The 17,633-nt window shown below is 42.5% G+C and overlaps 1 protein-coding gene across 2 annotated transcripts in view; it reads left to right on the top strand.

The window, feature by feature from the left end:
• The window catches only part of Arhgap28 (Rho GTPase activating protein 28), a 153,768-nt gene extending 141,740 nt beyond the window's left edge, over nt 1-12,028 (top strand). For both annotated transcript variants that reach the window (XM_028762210.1, XM_028762211.1), the window contains exons 15-18: nt 2,423-2,479; nt 4,651-4,775; nt 8,717-8,781; nt 11,777-12,028. In XM_028762210.1, the coding sequence (XP_028618043.1) occupies nt 2,423-2,479; nt 4,651-4,775; nt 8,717-8,781; nt 11,777-11,859 (330 nt within the window). In that variant the 3' untranslated portion in view covers nt 11,860-12,028. The remainder of the gene's footprint in view (nt 1-2,422; nt 2,480-4,650; nt 4,776-8,716; nt 8,782-11,776) is intronic.
• The last annotated feature ends 5,605 nt before the right edge of the window (nt 12,029-17,633 follow it).

The raw sequence follows: 17,633 nt of genomic DNA on the forward strand, positions 1-17,633 counted from the left end.
CCCCCTGCCTGTCTTGCCGCGCGAGGGAGGGAGGGAGAGAGGGAGGGAGGAAAAACTATAGCAATAAATACTCAGGAGTATGCAAGAGCATGAGACCAGCTATGGGGTTGGTGAGCCAGGACCACAGATACAACAATGATACAGATACAGGTGCCAGTGTGGATCTGTGCATAATAATGATGGAAAGCGGCTTCTAAGCTCCATCTTGAAAGGAGGAAGGACAAGCCATGGGGAAGGGGTACAGTGTTTGCCAAGGCAGGGAGGTCAGAGACTAGCTAGTACTCATTGATAAACTCACAGTCACAGCTAATGCCTGTATTCCATTTATTGATGACATGAAAGATGATGTCTTCCCAAAGAAAACCAACCTATTTTTTTTTCTGTGCTGAGATCAAAAGAATAGACATTTTGAATGTTATAGTATGGCCAGTGTGGCCACTTTAGAAATTAGATCCGTAGGGCTTGGGCCAGAGCTTAGTGGTAGAGAGCTTGCCTCTTACTCATGAGGACTCATCTCCAGAACCAACACACACACACACACAAGCACATATGGATATGCACACATACAAGCACTTGCAAACATGCACACACACATGCATGTACACAGGCATGACAAAACAGCAGAACGTCCCCTCTAGCTTGTCTTCCTGCTGTTCTGCTCATCTCTGCATGTGTGTACAGCACTCTGAATCCTAAGGAAAATGTGTGCTCCAGCCTTTGAGGTAATAGGAGGGTGGTAACATGGCAGTCACTGTGAGCTACATGCTCAGGTCAGGGTTGGCTTGGTTACATTCTGAGACCCTGTCTCCAGACAAAACAACAGCAACAATAAAACACCACCCAGTCTGCTGGTCTTAGGAAGGTGCGGCCTGTTTCCTTCTCTCACAGCCTGCCAGTCTCAAGAAGGTGCAGTGGAATCCACCCTTGTGCTTTCCTTGACTGTACTGTTAGCATCCAGAGCTCTGACATGTTCAAACTGATGGTTTTGGGGGTTTGTATGCTTATCATTTTCATTCTGGATGGGTTTAGTGAGAAAAGTATGAGAAAGTTAGAAGGGATTGGTGCAGCTAGAAGGGCCTGGCCCAACTCAGCTCATGCTTGGAGCTCTGGTGTTCTTATCATATAAATTCCAGGACAGATCATGGTATTCATTTCACAGAGTCGTCATTAGGGTGGACTCTCACCGTATCATAAACTCTGTTTGCAAACTACAGCACTTAAGGAATGCCAGTTATTTTAATGAATTGACGGTCTACAGAACACTAGGCTGTACATTCTACAAACCTAAGCACCTAAAGACAAAATGCTTCAACTCCATTATGTCACACCTTCGTGAGTAATTTTTATCTCAACAAACAATCGATCATCAAGTAACAAATTCAGAATACTGGAAAGAGCTAGTGAGGTGTCTCAGGTGCTTTTTTGCAAGGCCCTGAAAACCTGCGTTCAATCCCTGGGACCCACATGGTGGAAGGAGAGAACTGACCCTCACAAGTTGTCCTCTGACCTGCACAAACATATACACCTCCAAAGAAGTAAATAAATAAAATCGAAACTTGGAAAGGCTATAAAATAAAATTTAGTCACTGCTGACTTTTACCCTTGGAGAAAACAGTAGCATCCAGGGCAGAGTATCCTCTGAAACTCACACATCTGTCTACACTAGATCCTCTCTGCTCATGCAACAGACATGAATACTCTCAATCCTCTGTATCAACGGACTCTGCCTGTGAATATTGGAAATATCCACAAGTCACTGCTACATGGTACAAGTCACTGGTTCTGAACCTATACAGACCCTTTCAGTGCTAACTCTTCTCTACACAATGAATGGCAGCTTGTTGACAGAGTGTTTCTAGTGTGTGAGATACAACAGTCAAGCTGAACATGACTTAAATATTTCAGGAAGATATGTGCTGGTGATGTGTACCTGTGCCATGTTCTACAAGGCTCTACTTGAGGACCAGTGGGTGTTGGTGTGTGGGGGTTTTAGACCTGATTCTCTGACCATCCCAGTGGCAACTGCATGCACTCCTCCTACCTCACAAGACTGGCAGCATACTGGAAACATTGTCTCTTGTCTTGTTTCAGTGGCTTAGGGAGCAGGAGCAGGTAGTATGACCACCCCTCTGTGCTTCCTCTCTGTATCCCTCTATAAATCTACAATAGCTTAGTTAGGCTAGATCGGTGAACCTCTGGTGACATTTGATCTGTTTTTCTTATGATTTGACCTTCAGTGAATAAACTAGCATATATGTCACTGTTTTCACAATGGAAATCTGTTCAAAGTTGAACTTATAAATGAGACATTGTGGGATCAAAGTGCATAAGCACTGTATCATTAGATAAATGCCCAAACATTTCCCACAAGGATTGTGGGAATCTCGGGGTCAGTCTGAAAGATGGAATGTGTTTTCTTTAGGTTTCAAACCCCAAGACTTCAAAGGTACCACAAAAATCACCTTCCTCAAGAAGAATGGTAAGATTTTTTTTTTCTGGGTAGTGGTGTGTGTGTGGGGGGGGGTATAAGAGAAAGAGAGAACAAGAGAGAAATGTGTGTGAAAGAAACTGTGTGTGAGAGAGAATGTGAGTGTGCATGTGTCTGAGTGTATGTTTGTATATGTGAATGTATGAGTATGTGTGTTTGAGTGTGTGTTTACATGTGTGTGTTGTGTGTGTGTTTGAATATGTGTGAGCATGTGTTATGTTTTTGTGTGCATGAGTGTGAGCATGTGTGTGAATATGTGTGTTTGTGTGTTTGTATGTGAGTGTGTATGTGTGTGTGTGTGAGGGTGTGAGGGTGAATGTGAGGGAAGTGTTTGTGTGTATGTGTATACTTGCGTGAATGGGTGTGTGTTTGGTGTGAGTGTGAGCATGTGTGTGAGTGTTTGAATATGTATGTTTGTGTGTGTGTTTTTGTGTGTATGTGTGTGCTTGTGTGAATGCGTGTATGTTTGTGTGTGTGTGATCATGTGTGTGAGTGTTTGTGTGTGTGTGTGTGTGTGTGTGTGTGTGTGTGTGTGTGTGTGTGTATGTGGTGCTGGGAAGTGAACACGGGGCAGGAAGCCTTCTATCACTTTTGCCATTTTTTATCTTTGAGATGGTCTCACCATGTAGCCAAGGCTAGCCTTAAACTAACAGCTATCTCACCTCTATGACCTGATATTAAGATTATAGGCATGTGCCACCATGCCCAGTTCCCATAGCTATTCTGAGGCCACTCCCACTACATTCTCCTCTCAATAAGTCTCAATCTGTCCTTCAAGCTCCCTCTTTCTGGTTTGCACCTGAATCAATGATACAGGAACTTTAGCTGATGGTTCAGGTGCACAGTTATGTTTCCTATACACAAGGTACCAAGGCATCAAAATTATAAGGGGTATGAGTTCTGTTAAGAGGCACAATAGTGTCCAAGGAGGAAATGATCTTTCAGAGACATCTGGGGAGCTCAGATGAGAGGGTCCTGAGATGGTAGAAAGAGAGTTTAAGGAATGTGGCCTCGACTGTAGTAAGCTGTGGTCTCCATCTCACTCCCCCAATTCAAATCCCTCCACATGGCATGCTACCTTAGTTCTTAGTGGTGATATTAGTAGAAAGAAATATAAGGACTGGCTCAGTGTTACATACTGCACTTTAGTTTCCTAGGACTACCATAACAATGTACCATAGATGGGATGGCCAAGTCAGTAGAGATCTATGTTCTTCTGACTTCGGAACTTAAAATCCAAGTCAAACTGTCAGACAGTGGGTTTCTTCTGAGCGCTGTGAGGGAAAGATCTGTTCCAAGCTCCTCTGCTAGCCTTTGGTGATGCCAACAGTGCTTGGCTGTATCACTGTAGCCTCTGCTGTTGTCTTCTTGTGGTGTTATCACTGTGTGTCCCCTCCAGTCTCCACCGTTGTCTTGCCGTGGTGTTCTCACTGTGTGTCCTGTATCTCTTCTCCTCTCCTTAGAACACAGCTCTTATCAGAGTAAGACATTTTTGGTTGATTACATCTTTACTAATTACTAATTTATTAATACTCTTTTTACACTTGAGTCTATTTCCAAATAAGGTCACATTTCTGAATTTCTGGGGGTTAAAACTTTAATGTATTGCTTCAAGAAACCATCTAAAATAGTTTTCTACCGCATACATTGTAGCAACACATAGACATATATATAAATGTGTGTGTGTGTGTGTGTATGTGTGTGTATGTCTTATAGTAGGGTTTCTAGGATATTGTTCAATAAAGATAATTGATAGATATTATTTAATATATATACACATGTAAAGTACTGATAAGTATCATTATACACACATATACATTCAATAAAGAATATATATATATATGTGGGCATATTTGAGGTTTTGAGGATATTGTTTAATAAATGTACTGATAAATATCCTTAGATTTTAGTCAGAATCCACATTGTCTTCCCTGTGATCCCAAGACATTTGAGTGATGCCTGCATGTGCAGTAGAGTCCCAGGTCAGATGTGGTGGTTGATCTGTCTGGTAAGAAGGAAGGCATGCACCATTCTGGCCGAGCCTTGGCTATGCGTGCGGATTCTCCTCATTCTGAAAGTCCCTGATTTCCACCTCCCAAGTGCACTCGTTGAACTGACATTCACCCTAGCTTGATGGAGTTTTGCTCTTTTCTTGACGACAGTCCGATGTGCCAGAAGGTGTCATAAGGGTCCACGCTCCGCTTCTGTCCAAAGTATCGATGGCCATTCAGCTCAACAGTCAGACCAAAGCCAAAGATATCCTGGCGAAATTTCAGTATGAGAACAGGTAAGTGCACCTGTCGGCAGGCCGTGCCTGCAGATGGGCGTGCACCAGGTGGGCCACCCACACTCCTGCAGCTGGGGCTTCTGAACAATTGCAGCTGTTGCCTGGCAAGTTTACAAGTAGATTACAGGGGTTAAGATATGAGAATGGTTAGACAATTGAACTATCACCAACGGGCCGGGTTCTAAAGGAGCCGGTGCTATGGGATTCTTTTATTAAGATTTATTTTGATCTTTTATTTATGCATATGTATGTCTGCCTTGTGCGAAGGTACCCTCAGAGGGCCATTGAATCCCTTGGAGCCGGAGTTACAGGCAATTGTGAGCCACCTAACGTGGGTGCTGGGAATTGAACTCAGTTTACTGGAAGACAGGCAAGCCTTCTTAATGGCTGAGTGGCCTCTCCAGACCCATGATTCTTTTCTTGAAAATGTGATTGATCGATGAGTTTTATCTTTCATTAGAATGAGAAATATGGTGGTTGGTTTTGTCAATATCTCGGTTCCAGAAGTATCACATAGGCTCCCTGGACACCATTAACACTCCTTTTAAAACCTGTAAGCCCTCACCCTCAGTGTCTGAACAGTGCCCACAGCTCTCGGCATATATCCCCAGAAGTGTCCATAAAAAAAAGCATTAGCCAACCTTATAGGAATGCATACTCACATAGAAACAGCTGACCCTACAGTTTACAGATGTCAAGAAGCACCGGCTTAAATTTATTAGTTGGAATGTGGGTGTGGTTGTATTGTTTCTAGTGAAATTTGTGTGTATCCTTAAGTGTTTGGAGCAAATTAAGATGAAGTAGCTTCGTTTGGCAAAGAGTACTTTTTGGAAGAGTATACATGCCATGTGACTTTGTTCGTATAATTGTTTTTGACTGACAGATGTTATACATGGGTGGGGGGTAAGTTAGTGGTTATGACTGGGGAAGACAGACATGGTTCTAAGGTGCAACATGAATGTGCCTGTAGTGTTAGAACTCTGGTACTGAACTCTTGACTGGGTAGGGGAGGGGAGTTAACAAGCCTCTCTGACAGCGTGTCAGAAAGGGCTCACCAGGTAAAAGTACTTCCCTCTGTCTGATGTCCTGAACTCAATCACCAGCACACACATGGCAGAAGGAAAGAACCAACTCCTTTATGCATGTGCCCTGGCACATGTGCGTCCACATACATGAATACATACTCAGAGAAGTAAAGGTTAAAAATTGTAAGTTGTAATAAAAAGATGCCTCTACCAACTTCTAAACACTCTTCTATTTAACCGTCTCTATGAATTTGTCTATCCTTGGAGCAAATTTCTGACAAAAACAGTACCAAAGCATTCGGTGGAGAAAGAATAGCTTTTCAATAAATGATGCTGTAGCAACTGGACCCCTACAGACCGGAAACAAAATGATTTTAATCTCGATCTCATTATTTAAAAAATTAACTCAAAATGGATCATGTATTTAAACGTATAGTGAAAAGTGAAAACTTCTATAGAATAAACGGAAGCCTTAGCGAGTAAGAGGAGCCTGTGAGTAGAGAGAGGAGACAGGCTGAAAAAAAAGACCAGACCTCTTGCTATTAAACAGCAATAGTCAGTCAGTGAGGTTTGAGGAAAACTAGCCCAGGAGCAGGTGTTTTACCTCAGAGAGTGCTCTGACACTGGAACAAATTTCTAAGACAGCGAGCTTACCAAGAGAAAAGGTTTTTTTTTTTTGTTTCCACTGTGGAGGTTCCAGTTCAAAATCAATTGATCCAGTTGCTGTTGGGCCTGTGGCAAGGCAGTTCGTCACAGTGGAAGGACTTGGTGGAGCAAAACTACTCACCTCCTGGCCTTGAAGGTGAAAGAAGGAATGTCTGGGGTCACACACTCTCCTCTGAGGGCGTGTACCCAGGGGTCTGAACACTTGCACTATACACTACCCCTCTTAGAGGTTTGCACGCTTCCCACATGTGAACTTTTGTGGGATTGTTGTAATGATTATTTAATCTCAGTTGGGGGTTTCAACCTTTGATCATTCAGTTCCCAGATTTAAAATCACGTAAGACCTTTATATTTATAATCAGCTTTATATTTATAATCAGCACTAGAGCTGGGCAGATATCTACCCTCTGTGCTATTAAAATCGACTTCCCCATCAATGACACCGAGTTATAACCTGCCATCTTCTATTTAAGCAGCTCTTAACTTCGATTGGCTAGCCTTCATGGCCATGTTTTCATGGCTCATCTACCCCATAGTGTCTTCTCATCTCTCGCCTTCTTCCTCTCCTCCTCATGGTCTTTCCTCTGAGAGACTCCATCCATCTCTCTTCTTCCCAGCTATAGTCTGTCAGCATCTTTATTCACCAATCAGGGATAACTTGGGGACAAGGTTATATAGCATCACTTGGGTCTAGTGAGAATCTCCTCATCCCTGGGGACAACCAAGGCCAAAATTTAGTGTTATAATACCTAGTGACACACCACACCAACATGGGGTAGTACACACCCAATCAGCAGAAACATGTAGATGGCATTTGACCAAAGGAAGTATAGAATGGAAAGATAAGTTCAGAATTAGCCACTAAGAAAATGTGAATTACAATCTCAGTGGCAACCGTGATAGCATATCGTGGCACACCCGTGAGAATTCTAAAGCAGCATAGCAACACCAGATACTGCAAACACACAGAGCTGAGTCACTCACTATCTGTGTCGGCAATAGTAAATAGTTCAGCAGCACCATAAAGCAGCTTGGTGGTTTGTTATAACCTTAATGATGATATGGTCTAGTATCTATCATTCTGGGCATTTATTTCCCAGATTTGAAGACAGAACATCTACACAACCCAGAACGCCAGAACAGCCTTGATAAACAAAGCCAGATAAACTCTAGAAATCCTTCAGTGCATAAGTGACTAAACTTCATTGGATCCCAGGACACTCCCTGCAACAGAAACAAAAAAGACCTTCCTGAGTCTCCAGGGATTCATGTACAAAACTTCCTAGCTGTTCTTTCATTTGTACCGAACTTGGGAAATCAAGAACTTACAGAAGTACAGACTAGATATTGCTTGTTTCCTGGGAATGAAGGGTCAGGTTCAGCGTAGTAAGGACAGGATGGTAAATGAGACCCTAACAGGGCGGCAGTGGGTGTTCTAGGGTGGTGGAAATGACGTCTTGACTGAATCAATGTCAACATTCTCTCAAGATGCTGCTGATGATACCTAGGGTCTACATGTATGATTTCTAAAAATGACACCCAAATCTATAGCTGCCTCGAGGAAAGATCACTTTGCTAAAAATACAAAAATAGTAATAAAGAAGGAGGAGCCAGCACCTTCTTCTCAACAGAGTTGGAGACTGCTCCTGGCTCACTGCGATCGACATGGACATTTTGAATTCTCTTGTCCCTGGGATAGAAAAGTTGAATTGGGCAATTGCTTTCTCTGACTGTTTTTTGTTATATGGCCAACTTGGAAAGAAATCATCTTCGGGTAGTTATGAAAGCACTAGGGAAGCTTAGGGCTGTGACCCAGGGTAAAGGTGGAATCTATTCAAATTCAGCAAACACAGAAATCAACCTGGCTTCTTTTGAATGGAGAGATTCCTGGCCAGTGACAGGCAAGTCCTAAACAGGTAGCCTCGCCCACATCACCTCCTCTCTCCTGCAGTGCTGACACCTACACTGTGGTACTCTGTCACCGTAGCCCCACCCCCAGCATCCCATTGATTGGCAGCTGTCTCATCCACTCCAGACACCCCCCCCCACTCCCCAGCATCCCACTGATTGACAGCTGTCTCAACTGCTTTAGACTCAGGTTCTTATTGCTGTTGTCCTGATATCAGTCACGATAAAGTTCTGTGGGTGTATTTCATCAAGATGCAATGATCTGTCAGTATTCACTGTGGATTCAGAAAGAACCCTAAACTGCTGCCTTCTCTGGTTTTTCTTTTTTTTTTTTTTTTTTAGTCACGGTTCATCTGAACGTATTAAGATGCAGAACCAAAGGTTATACGAAGTTGGAGGAAACATAGGTAAGGATTGTTCAATAATCTCTACGCTCATATTCCATGATATGTTACTATTATTGTAGGGGTGGTTTGTTGTAGTTGTTATTCTTTCTTACAGGTTTTTTTTTTTTTTAAGATAAAAATGAGATCAGCAAGTGTCTGAGGTTTTGTAATTCTACATAAAAGTAGTTAACATGATTTTTCTCTTGATGTTATCAAAAAAGTGAGGTAAAGATTTAGGAGCCTTTTCAGTGTGACTCTTAAAAGTTAGAAACTGCCTCTTGCTAGACTCACAAAACAGAACAGAGTTGAGAACTTGCAGAGTGTGCTCCCTGTTCTGGCTCACAACCCCATGTCATTCTGTCTCTCTGATGAGCAAGCCAAAAGGTGATTGGACATTTGTCTGTGTCCTCTGTGACTGACATGGTCTCTGTGGTCCATCTGATTTGTGGACAGTGCTGCTCTGCTCTTCTCAGGAATTTCCTTTCCTCCCCAATCAGGGCCTTGCTCTACCCGTGCCTCAGTTTACCCCTTCACCATAACCCTTTCTCATCAGCATCATGTCCACCTAAAATGGTTTTCAGAGCACCAAGGAACATTGGGACTGTGACACGGGCTGAGGAGGGGATGTATCCAGTTCTCACAGGACACAGAAATAAAACCTGACTTCTTTTAAATGGAGAGAGGTGTGGCTGGTGGCAGAGGGGTAGTAAGCAGGCAGCTGTGCCAACACCGCCACCTGTCTCGGGCACTGTACCTCTATGCTAGAAGTCTCACACAAGGGAAAGCTTGGAACTCTGGAGGGTCACAAGTTTCAGAACACTTTAGAAAATATGGTGGACCCCTGGCTCATATACCAAGGTAAAAAAGGAGGTAGGAGGAAAGAGGCACTTTTGGTTTCTGTCCTCTTCTGATAACTCTTGACACCTTCGTGTCTACTTCCGGTTCTTTGCTCCACTTTGTCCACTTCACAACACACCGTCTTCAGCCCACTGCCTCGCCTACATTTCTTCTGACAGTTTCTTCTCTCTTGAAACCACTCTAGTCAAGCGTTCCCCCCAACTCTTCACCCAAATCATGCTCTCGTCCTGGGCACCCGAGAGCTCGCACTGAGACACAGGCACTACCTCTGTCTAAGTTAAGTGCCCGGCTTGAGCGTCTCTAGTTTTTGAGCTTCTTCCTGTGTCTCTGAGTCTCTGGTTCCTTCTCAGCTATAGTGGGTGTAGTCCGTGGAAGTCTGGGTACGTTCATACAGCTTCCTAGGGGAACTCAATTGTCTCTTTGCTTTAAATCCACCTGCCTGCTAACATTTCTCAGACTGGCCTCGGAGTCTACCCTCTGGACCCTGTACTTGTACATACAGCCCCCTGCTCACTGCCTGGACATCTCCCATTGGCTGGGACGTTCTTGCTCCACCTGCTCTCTCACGGCCTGGGCATCTCTCATTGGCTGATTTCTCCCAGGACGTTCTTACTCCAGCTGCCTTTGTCTTCTACTTGCCTCTCCATGCCTTTGCCATTATACCACACTCTCAGTGATGTCTTCCTGGGCCAAACCCTCCCTGCTTTGTTTTCCTCTGATATTCCTGTCACCGAGACTTAACTTTATATTTCATATATTTATCTACTGTCTACACACCCACAGAAGTCTTGAGACATTGAATGGCGCCGGTAAGGTTACTTCCACAGAAAGCAACAAAATGTCCATTCTCTTTTTTTCTCTGTTTTTAACAATAATGTTTTATTTTTGAGATGGTAATTATGTCATTTTCCCCTTCCCTCCCCTCCCTCCAAACCCTTCCATACCTCTCCATGCTCTCTTTCAAACTGAAAGACCCATGCCCTCTTTTTCACTAGTTATTGTTACATGGATATATGTGTATACAGATATATACCTAAATATGGCATACCGAGTGCATTATTTCACTTGTGTGTATATTTTAGGGCTGAACATTTTGGCATTGGTTATCTAATCAGTGTGATCTCCCCTTCTCTCAATCTTATCTTTCCTTAGTTGCCTGTAATCTCTTAGGGTTGGGCCTTGTGGTCTTTTTCCCAAGAGCTTTACATATCAATTTTCTTGTCTTTGTTCAACTCATGTTCAGGCAATCATTTTGGTGAGACTTTATGGATATAACTTCTGACCTTACTAGGAGACACAGTTTCTCAGCAAACTCCATGATACCCTGCTTCTTACAATCTGTCTGTGCCCTCTCTTTCACGATGCTCCTTGAGGTTTAGGTGCGGGAGTTGTTTTGTATAGGTATCCTCTGGGGCTGAGATCTACAACTCTGCATTTTAATTGGCTATGGTTTTCTGTAGTTGTGCTCATCTGTTGCAAAGACAAATTTCCTTGATGAGGGGTGAGAACTGTACTTACCTGTGGGCAGAAGGACAGTTATGTAAGGAAGTTAGGGATGGTACTGGTTTAGTAGAGTGGTGGTTGTAGCTTCTCCTCCATAATCCATGATTTCACTAGTTCTTGGACGTTGGCTAGGTTTCCAGTACCAGGAATGATTTGCCTCATATGAGCAAGTCTTAAGTCTGATTAGAGAACTGGTGGTTTCTGTCAAGACATGTGTGCCACTATTACACCTGTAGGATTATCACACCGTGCTGGCTATCCTTGTCTGTCGTCAGTGGTGTTTTGATTTTTGGTGTTGCTGTTTGCGTTCCGATGCTATTTTGTGTTTTAATAATCACGGCTTCTCATTTCTTTCTCCAGTCTCTCTGCTGCTGTACTTCTTCCTCTCTGTGCCTCTAATCAAGGGTTTGCTTTTTTCATGATGTCACACATTTCCTGTTTGTTCCTTTTCTATGTTTCTTGATTATTTTGTCTGGATCCTTTGCTCTTTCTTAGATTACAAGAGCACACTGCTACACCACCACACCTGGCTCATTTGTCCGTTTCATTGTTTGTTTGTTTCTTTCTTAGATTGATTCTGGGAAAAGAACTCATGTCTTGCTCACAAGACAACCACTTAATTGACTTGAGCTCTTTTATTTTCTCTTTCCTTTAGGACAACACTGTTTAGATCCTGATGCATACATATTGGATGTGTATCATGTAAATCCTCATGCAGAATGGGTCATCAAGCCCTAGACAAGTCTTTAAAATACGCCCAGGATAGTTCCTGCCATATATTACATGCCAAGAAGATCCTGCATTTGTGGGAAAAACACTGCCCTGAAGTATTTGCTCCTGTAATCCTGGTTCTCCTGGAGGGGTGGTGTTGCCAGCTCTGCCAATATGAACTACAGAGGAGGAGCTGGTTCACACTGAGCTCAACTTTCTTATCACAGTTCCCCAGTAAAAAGGTGGGACCCAAAGGAAAGGCCAGCGTTACTCACCGCGGAGCTATGTAGCAGAAGGTAGACTTGGCCCTGTGGCTGGGAAGAGGCTGCACTTCTGATGTGAAACATACAATATTTATGCTCTGACTTGCTCCTAGATTGGAGGAGGGCCTTCAGTCTAAAGACCACCATTGACCGTGTCGTTCTGCGCAGCACACTCTGAGGACTTGCTTGCGCCGTGGTGCAAAGAAACTTTCCCTAAGCCCTGAGTGTTCAGATGCGACTTTATGACTCCATGTTCCATGGGCACAGATCCTCATTGCCGAGCCCCATTTGGCAAAGGGCATCTTGTGCATCCAGAACTTCCCTGTGGTCTACAGCCATGACGTCTTTCCTTTCTCGTCTCAGTTTTTTGGTGCTCAGTGAATAAATTGCCTTTCACGCATCAGCATGGATTTTTCTTTACAGATCAAACGCTTTTTTTTTTTTAACATTTCACAATGATAGTCATGTCTGCAGCCCCAAACCAAAAAAATACAGAAATGTGTTCATCCATCCTTGCTGAAAATGCCATTAGGCCTAGAATTTATAAGTTGCAAAAGTTCATTGTGCTCTTAGATTGTTAACCAGAGGTGTGGCCAAGCACCGTGGATTGGCACTGAGTTGTGGAAGCTGGAGAGCACCGTACTGTCAGCATCTTGTACAACCATTGTCTAGATGTGCAGTGGGAGACATTCAGTCCTCCTGGTTCTAATGGGAACAAATCTACAATGTGAGGGACAGGACAGCTCCACCTTTCGTCTCAGAGATTGTAACTAGAGTCCTCATCCAGAACCATGTGCCTCCTCTTGGACTCCACAATCTGAACATTTGATGGACTTTACAGCAGTTACAACATTTAAGACTCATGTGACTCTCTGTCAGTTCAAGCAAAGTTGAATTACAGATGCAGAAGAACTCTTACCTATGTACCCCGTGTCCAGATGTAATACAAGGACACTAACCGCATGTGCAGAGGAGATCTCCTATGCTGTGTTGTGCCTGATATTGAAACAGAACATTCTTCACTCCCACAGTCAGGCCATCTTATTGTGGAAGCAAGGCTCTCTTTACAGCCAACGGACAGATCATTTTATTTCTCACCTTCAGGAGTTTGCTGCACTTTTCTAGAAACCCCAAAACCAGTTTATTTGACCTATTTATGAATTTCTATTTTCTTCCTCTTAAGAACCCACTAGCAACCAAATATGTACCGCAGAGATTTCTGTGTGTCCCAGTGTTTGACCAGTTTCTAGGCTGCCCAGTGGGCCAACGAGTGTGTTCAACAAACACATCATCATCTTGCAGTGCGAGCAATGAGTGAACACATCACTTTGTACAGCTGTCTGGTTCGAGGGACTCATTGGCAGGAATCCCTGTCTGGGCCTGGAAGCTGTCCTTCTAGAGCATTGCTGTGCTTCCCATAAATACTTGGAGCTTTTCCTGAGTTCCTTTGCATTAGGATCGTTCAGTTCTGTAGTATTTATATAGAAGATGCAGTCTTTTCAAGAGTTTGCATTTCACTTGGCTGGAAACACATTAGAACCTATGTACTAGCTTTAGTCACAAGTCTTGAGAAGCAGATGGTAGGTGGCGGGTAGTACCACAGGAAGTACTACAGGAAGTACCACAGGAAGTACCACAGGAAGCTCAGCACTTCATACTCACTTGTTGTGTAGCTTTGGATGCAAAGTCTTAGCAATAAGTTGAAACTAATCATTTAAGTTTATTCAGGAACAGGACAACTTTCAAATAACTGTGTCGTATGAAGGATAATGTCCATATCAAGGTCAACGTTGGCTATGACTTTTCCTTCCCAGTCACACAGTTAATTGACTAGAGAAGTTACAGTAGACACACAAACTGATGTTTGTGTGGTTAAGGGGTTTCTTTTATTAATCTTATTCTGGAAGAGTAAAAATTTCAACTAAAATCTAAAATGCCCGCCATGACGTCAGTATTGAAAGAACTTTGGCCTTTTTAAGAGTTGGTTTTCAAAAGCTGAATAGCCAGACTCTTACAATAGACTTTTGCCCACAAAAGAGATGGATGGTGAAAGACATTCTTCCTAGTGTCTCACCTTTACCATAAAGTGCTCTTGATACACAAGTAGTTAAAGAATGTCATCCAGGAAAGTATTAAAGGAAATGACTTGTAGGGCACACATTCAGGAAGACTCCTCCATCTGCCCTGGTTCCACAGCATTCCTCCTGAGAGGCCCTTCCTGAGAGAGCTTAGCTGGGACATGGTTCTTCTAGCCAGTGCTTGGACGAACTGGAATACCAATTCCTTACAATGTATGTGTGCAGTATAAACTACCTCACCAGCCTTTCTTGGGGAAAAGAATCAAGTAGACTTTTAACTTTTTTTGTTTGTCTGTTCAGCTGTCCCTGGGTCTGACTTTAGTCACTGCAGTTAGCATTCAGTGTGTGTTTTGATCATACGCCATTCACGCAGTAAATGAATTCTAGCAAAAGCATCAAAACAAACATACCCTGGAAGTGTGTGCTGCGGTGTGCTCTGAGGGAGTCCCTGTGTGTCCCTGACGGGCTGCTTATGTTTCTAACCATGCGGGGACACAGGTTGTTGGGAACTGGTGTTCATCTTTTCTGGCAGTGCTTCTCGCTGCTGTCCGTGGATTTCATTTGACTGAAAACTGAGGAGACAAAACTGTCTCTCTCTCTAGCAAGTGTGTTTTAACTCTTTTTCATGTGTACGTCTGACTTGCCTGGAAAGACTGTACATTAGGGGATTGATACTTCTCTTGACAGGCATTTTCAACTATTTTCCATAAATATGCCACTTAATAAAAAGTAATATGACATGGGATTAAAGTGTTTCTTTCAAATACGTTACCGTTTTACACACTCTTATCTCATTTGAAAATGCCATCTTTTAGGCATATAAAGCTTTGTGATTTATTTAGGAAAAAAGATACAACAGTGGAAATGCCAGTATTGTGTGTTTTCTCCTCAAGGTAAGAATATTGAATCTTTGTTCCATCAACTCTTATTAAATAGGGTGTGGGCATTGACTTTTATCCAAAAAAATAAAACAGACAAAACAAAAATTACTCTTATGAAACTCATTACATCTGTTTGTACAGTGGGGCTGGTAGTAGAACAGGAATTTTAAACATGAGGGGCTTGTTTCTAAGGCTAGCCCTGTCACAACATGTACAGTGGGCATTTGCAAAAGCTCCTTGCCACCATCGTAGAGAAGGATGAGTGGGGTGGGAGATCAGTGGTCTAGCAACGGCTACTTCTCAACTTTGCTTAGGTTAGCTCTTGCATAGGCAGGGTTTTAGTAATGTATAATAAAGGCATGTTTTACATATGTATGAATTTTTTCATAAATACAGAAAATATTTTGATAAAGTTTAGTTAATATCCCTTTTCAAAAATCCAACCTTTTACTATATATCCTATGCAAAAGGCAAAGTCAATAAAAGTGAAAAGGAGGCGTGCTGGGGCTCAACAAGTAAAGTCCATGCTGGGCCAGCATGTGGGCCTGAGTCTAGATCCTCAGCAACTACATCAAAGGCTGCAAAGCACCATGCACACACACACACACACACACACACACATGTACACACCAGACAGCACCACACACAAGCATATGCCTATAAATACACCAGATGCCACTGCATGCATATGTATACATCAGAAAGCACCACACACACATGCACTTGTACACACTAGACACACATACATATGCACATGTGTATACCACCACACACATGCATATACACATGTATACACCACCACACATGCACATGTACACACTAGACACTACATGCATATGCACTTATACACAGCAGACAGACAACAAAGGCATGTTCACAAATACACATCAGATGTCATGGAACATGAAGGTTAGGAAATCAAAGGTGTAGGGTATCAGTAGAAACACACCTTCCTGCCTTGCACAAGTTATGCTCTGGGCTCAGTATTCAGAGAAGTGAAATGGTTTATTTGCAGTTTATTTGATTATATTATTGATAAAGGAAATCATCATACATCTTCATTCTAATAATTGAGCAAAGTCATGGCATATTGATCATTATATGAGATCAATTTTTATATTTGCAGGAAGCACATAGAGAATAAAATTTTAAAACAGCCCTTTTTACTATAGCATCAAACAGTAAAATACTTTTAAATAGTTTTAACATATTGTGAAGCTGTTTCCTTAGAAGTTAAAATACAAATTACTTGTAGATTGTGCCGTATTTGGAAATGAAAGACAAATGACAAGATACCAATTACAAAGACAACTATAAATTCAATATAATCCCAATTGTAGCATCAGTAGGATTCTTGGCAGAAATTGACAAACTAATTACAAAGTTTATGCATTAATGCAAATCGTCTAGATATGTCATCTTACCAAATGAGAAGAGAAGGCGCCCTGACCTCCACTGTCTGGCTCTAGGCTCACCCTGCCATCTCAAGGAGACTTGGGGGACCCCAAGAGCATCCTGCTTCTCCAGAAAGGCCTTCAGGGGACCAGGGTGGGGCCAGAACAGCCAGCTTGGAACATTATCCCACAAGTCCCTTGCCAGTTGGGTCTTCCTGAGGCACAGCTTTCAGAATTGGGTCTCCTGACCTCCATTGTCTGGCCCAGGGCTCCCTTGCCTTCCTGGGAAGTCCTGCTGGCAGTAGGATCATCTAGCCAACACCAGAAAACCAGATGCCTAAAGAAGAGCACAAGAACACAATCAACAAGAGCCAGGGCAATATGGCGCCACCAGAGCCCAGCTGTCCCGATACAGCTAGGCCTGGATATCCTAACACAGCTGAAGCACAAGAAGATGATCTTAAATCCAATCTTATAAAGATGATAGAGGCCTTTAAAGTGGAAATGAATAAATCCCTTAAAGAAATACAAGAAAATACATTCAAACAAGTGGAGGCCTTTAAAGAGGAAATGAATAGATATAAAGAAATATGGGAAAGTACAAACATATGGGCGAAGGATATGAGTAAAACTGTCCAAGAAGTGAAAAATGGAAATAGAATCAATAAAGAAAGCACAAACTGAGACAATCCTGGAGATGAAAAACCTAAGAAAGAGAACAGGATCAACAGACATAAGCATCACTACGAGTATGTAAGGGAAGAAAGAGAGAGTCTCAGCTGTGGAAGATAGGATGGAAGAAATCAGTACACTGGTCAAAGAAAATGCAAAATCTAAAAAGTTCATAACATAAAACATCCAGGAATGTAGGGCATTATGAAAAGACCAAACCTAAGAACAGGAATAGAAGAAGATTCCCAGCTCAAAGGCCCAGAAAACATCTTAACAAAATCATAGAAGCAAATTTTCCTAACTGAGATGCCTATAAAACATATGAGAAGCTTAAAGAACACCAAATAGACTGGACCAGAAAAGAAAATTCTGTCAAAACACTTAATATACAGAACAAAGAAAGAATATTAAAAGCTTCAAGAGAAAAAGACCAAGAAACATATAAAGGCAGACCTATCAGAATTACACCGACTTCTCAACAGAAACTAATTGCTAGAAGAGCCCAGGCAGATA

This window comes from Grammomys surdaster, unplaced genomic scaffold, assembly GCF_004785775.1.
Source record: "Grammomys surdaster isolate TR1022 unplaced genomic scaffold, NIH_TR_1.0 132, whole genome shotgun sequence".
Lineage (NCBI taxonomy): Eukaryota > Metazoa > Chordata > Mammalia > Rodentia > Muridae > Grammomys > Grammomys surdaster.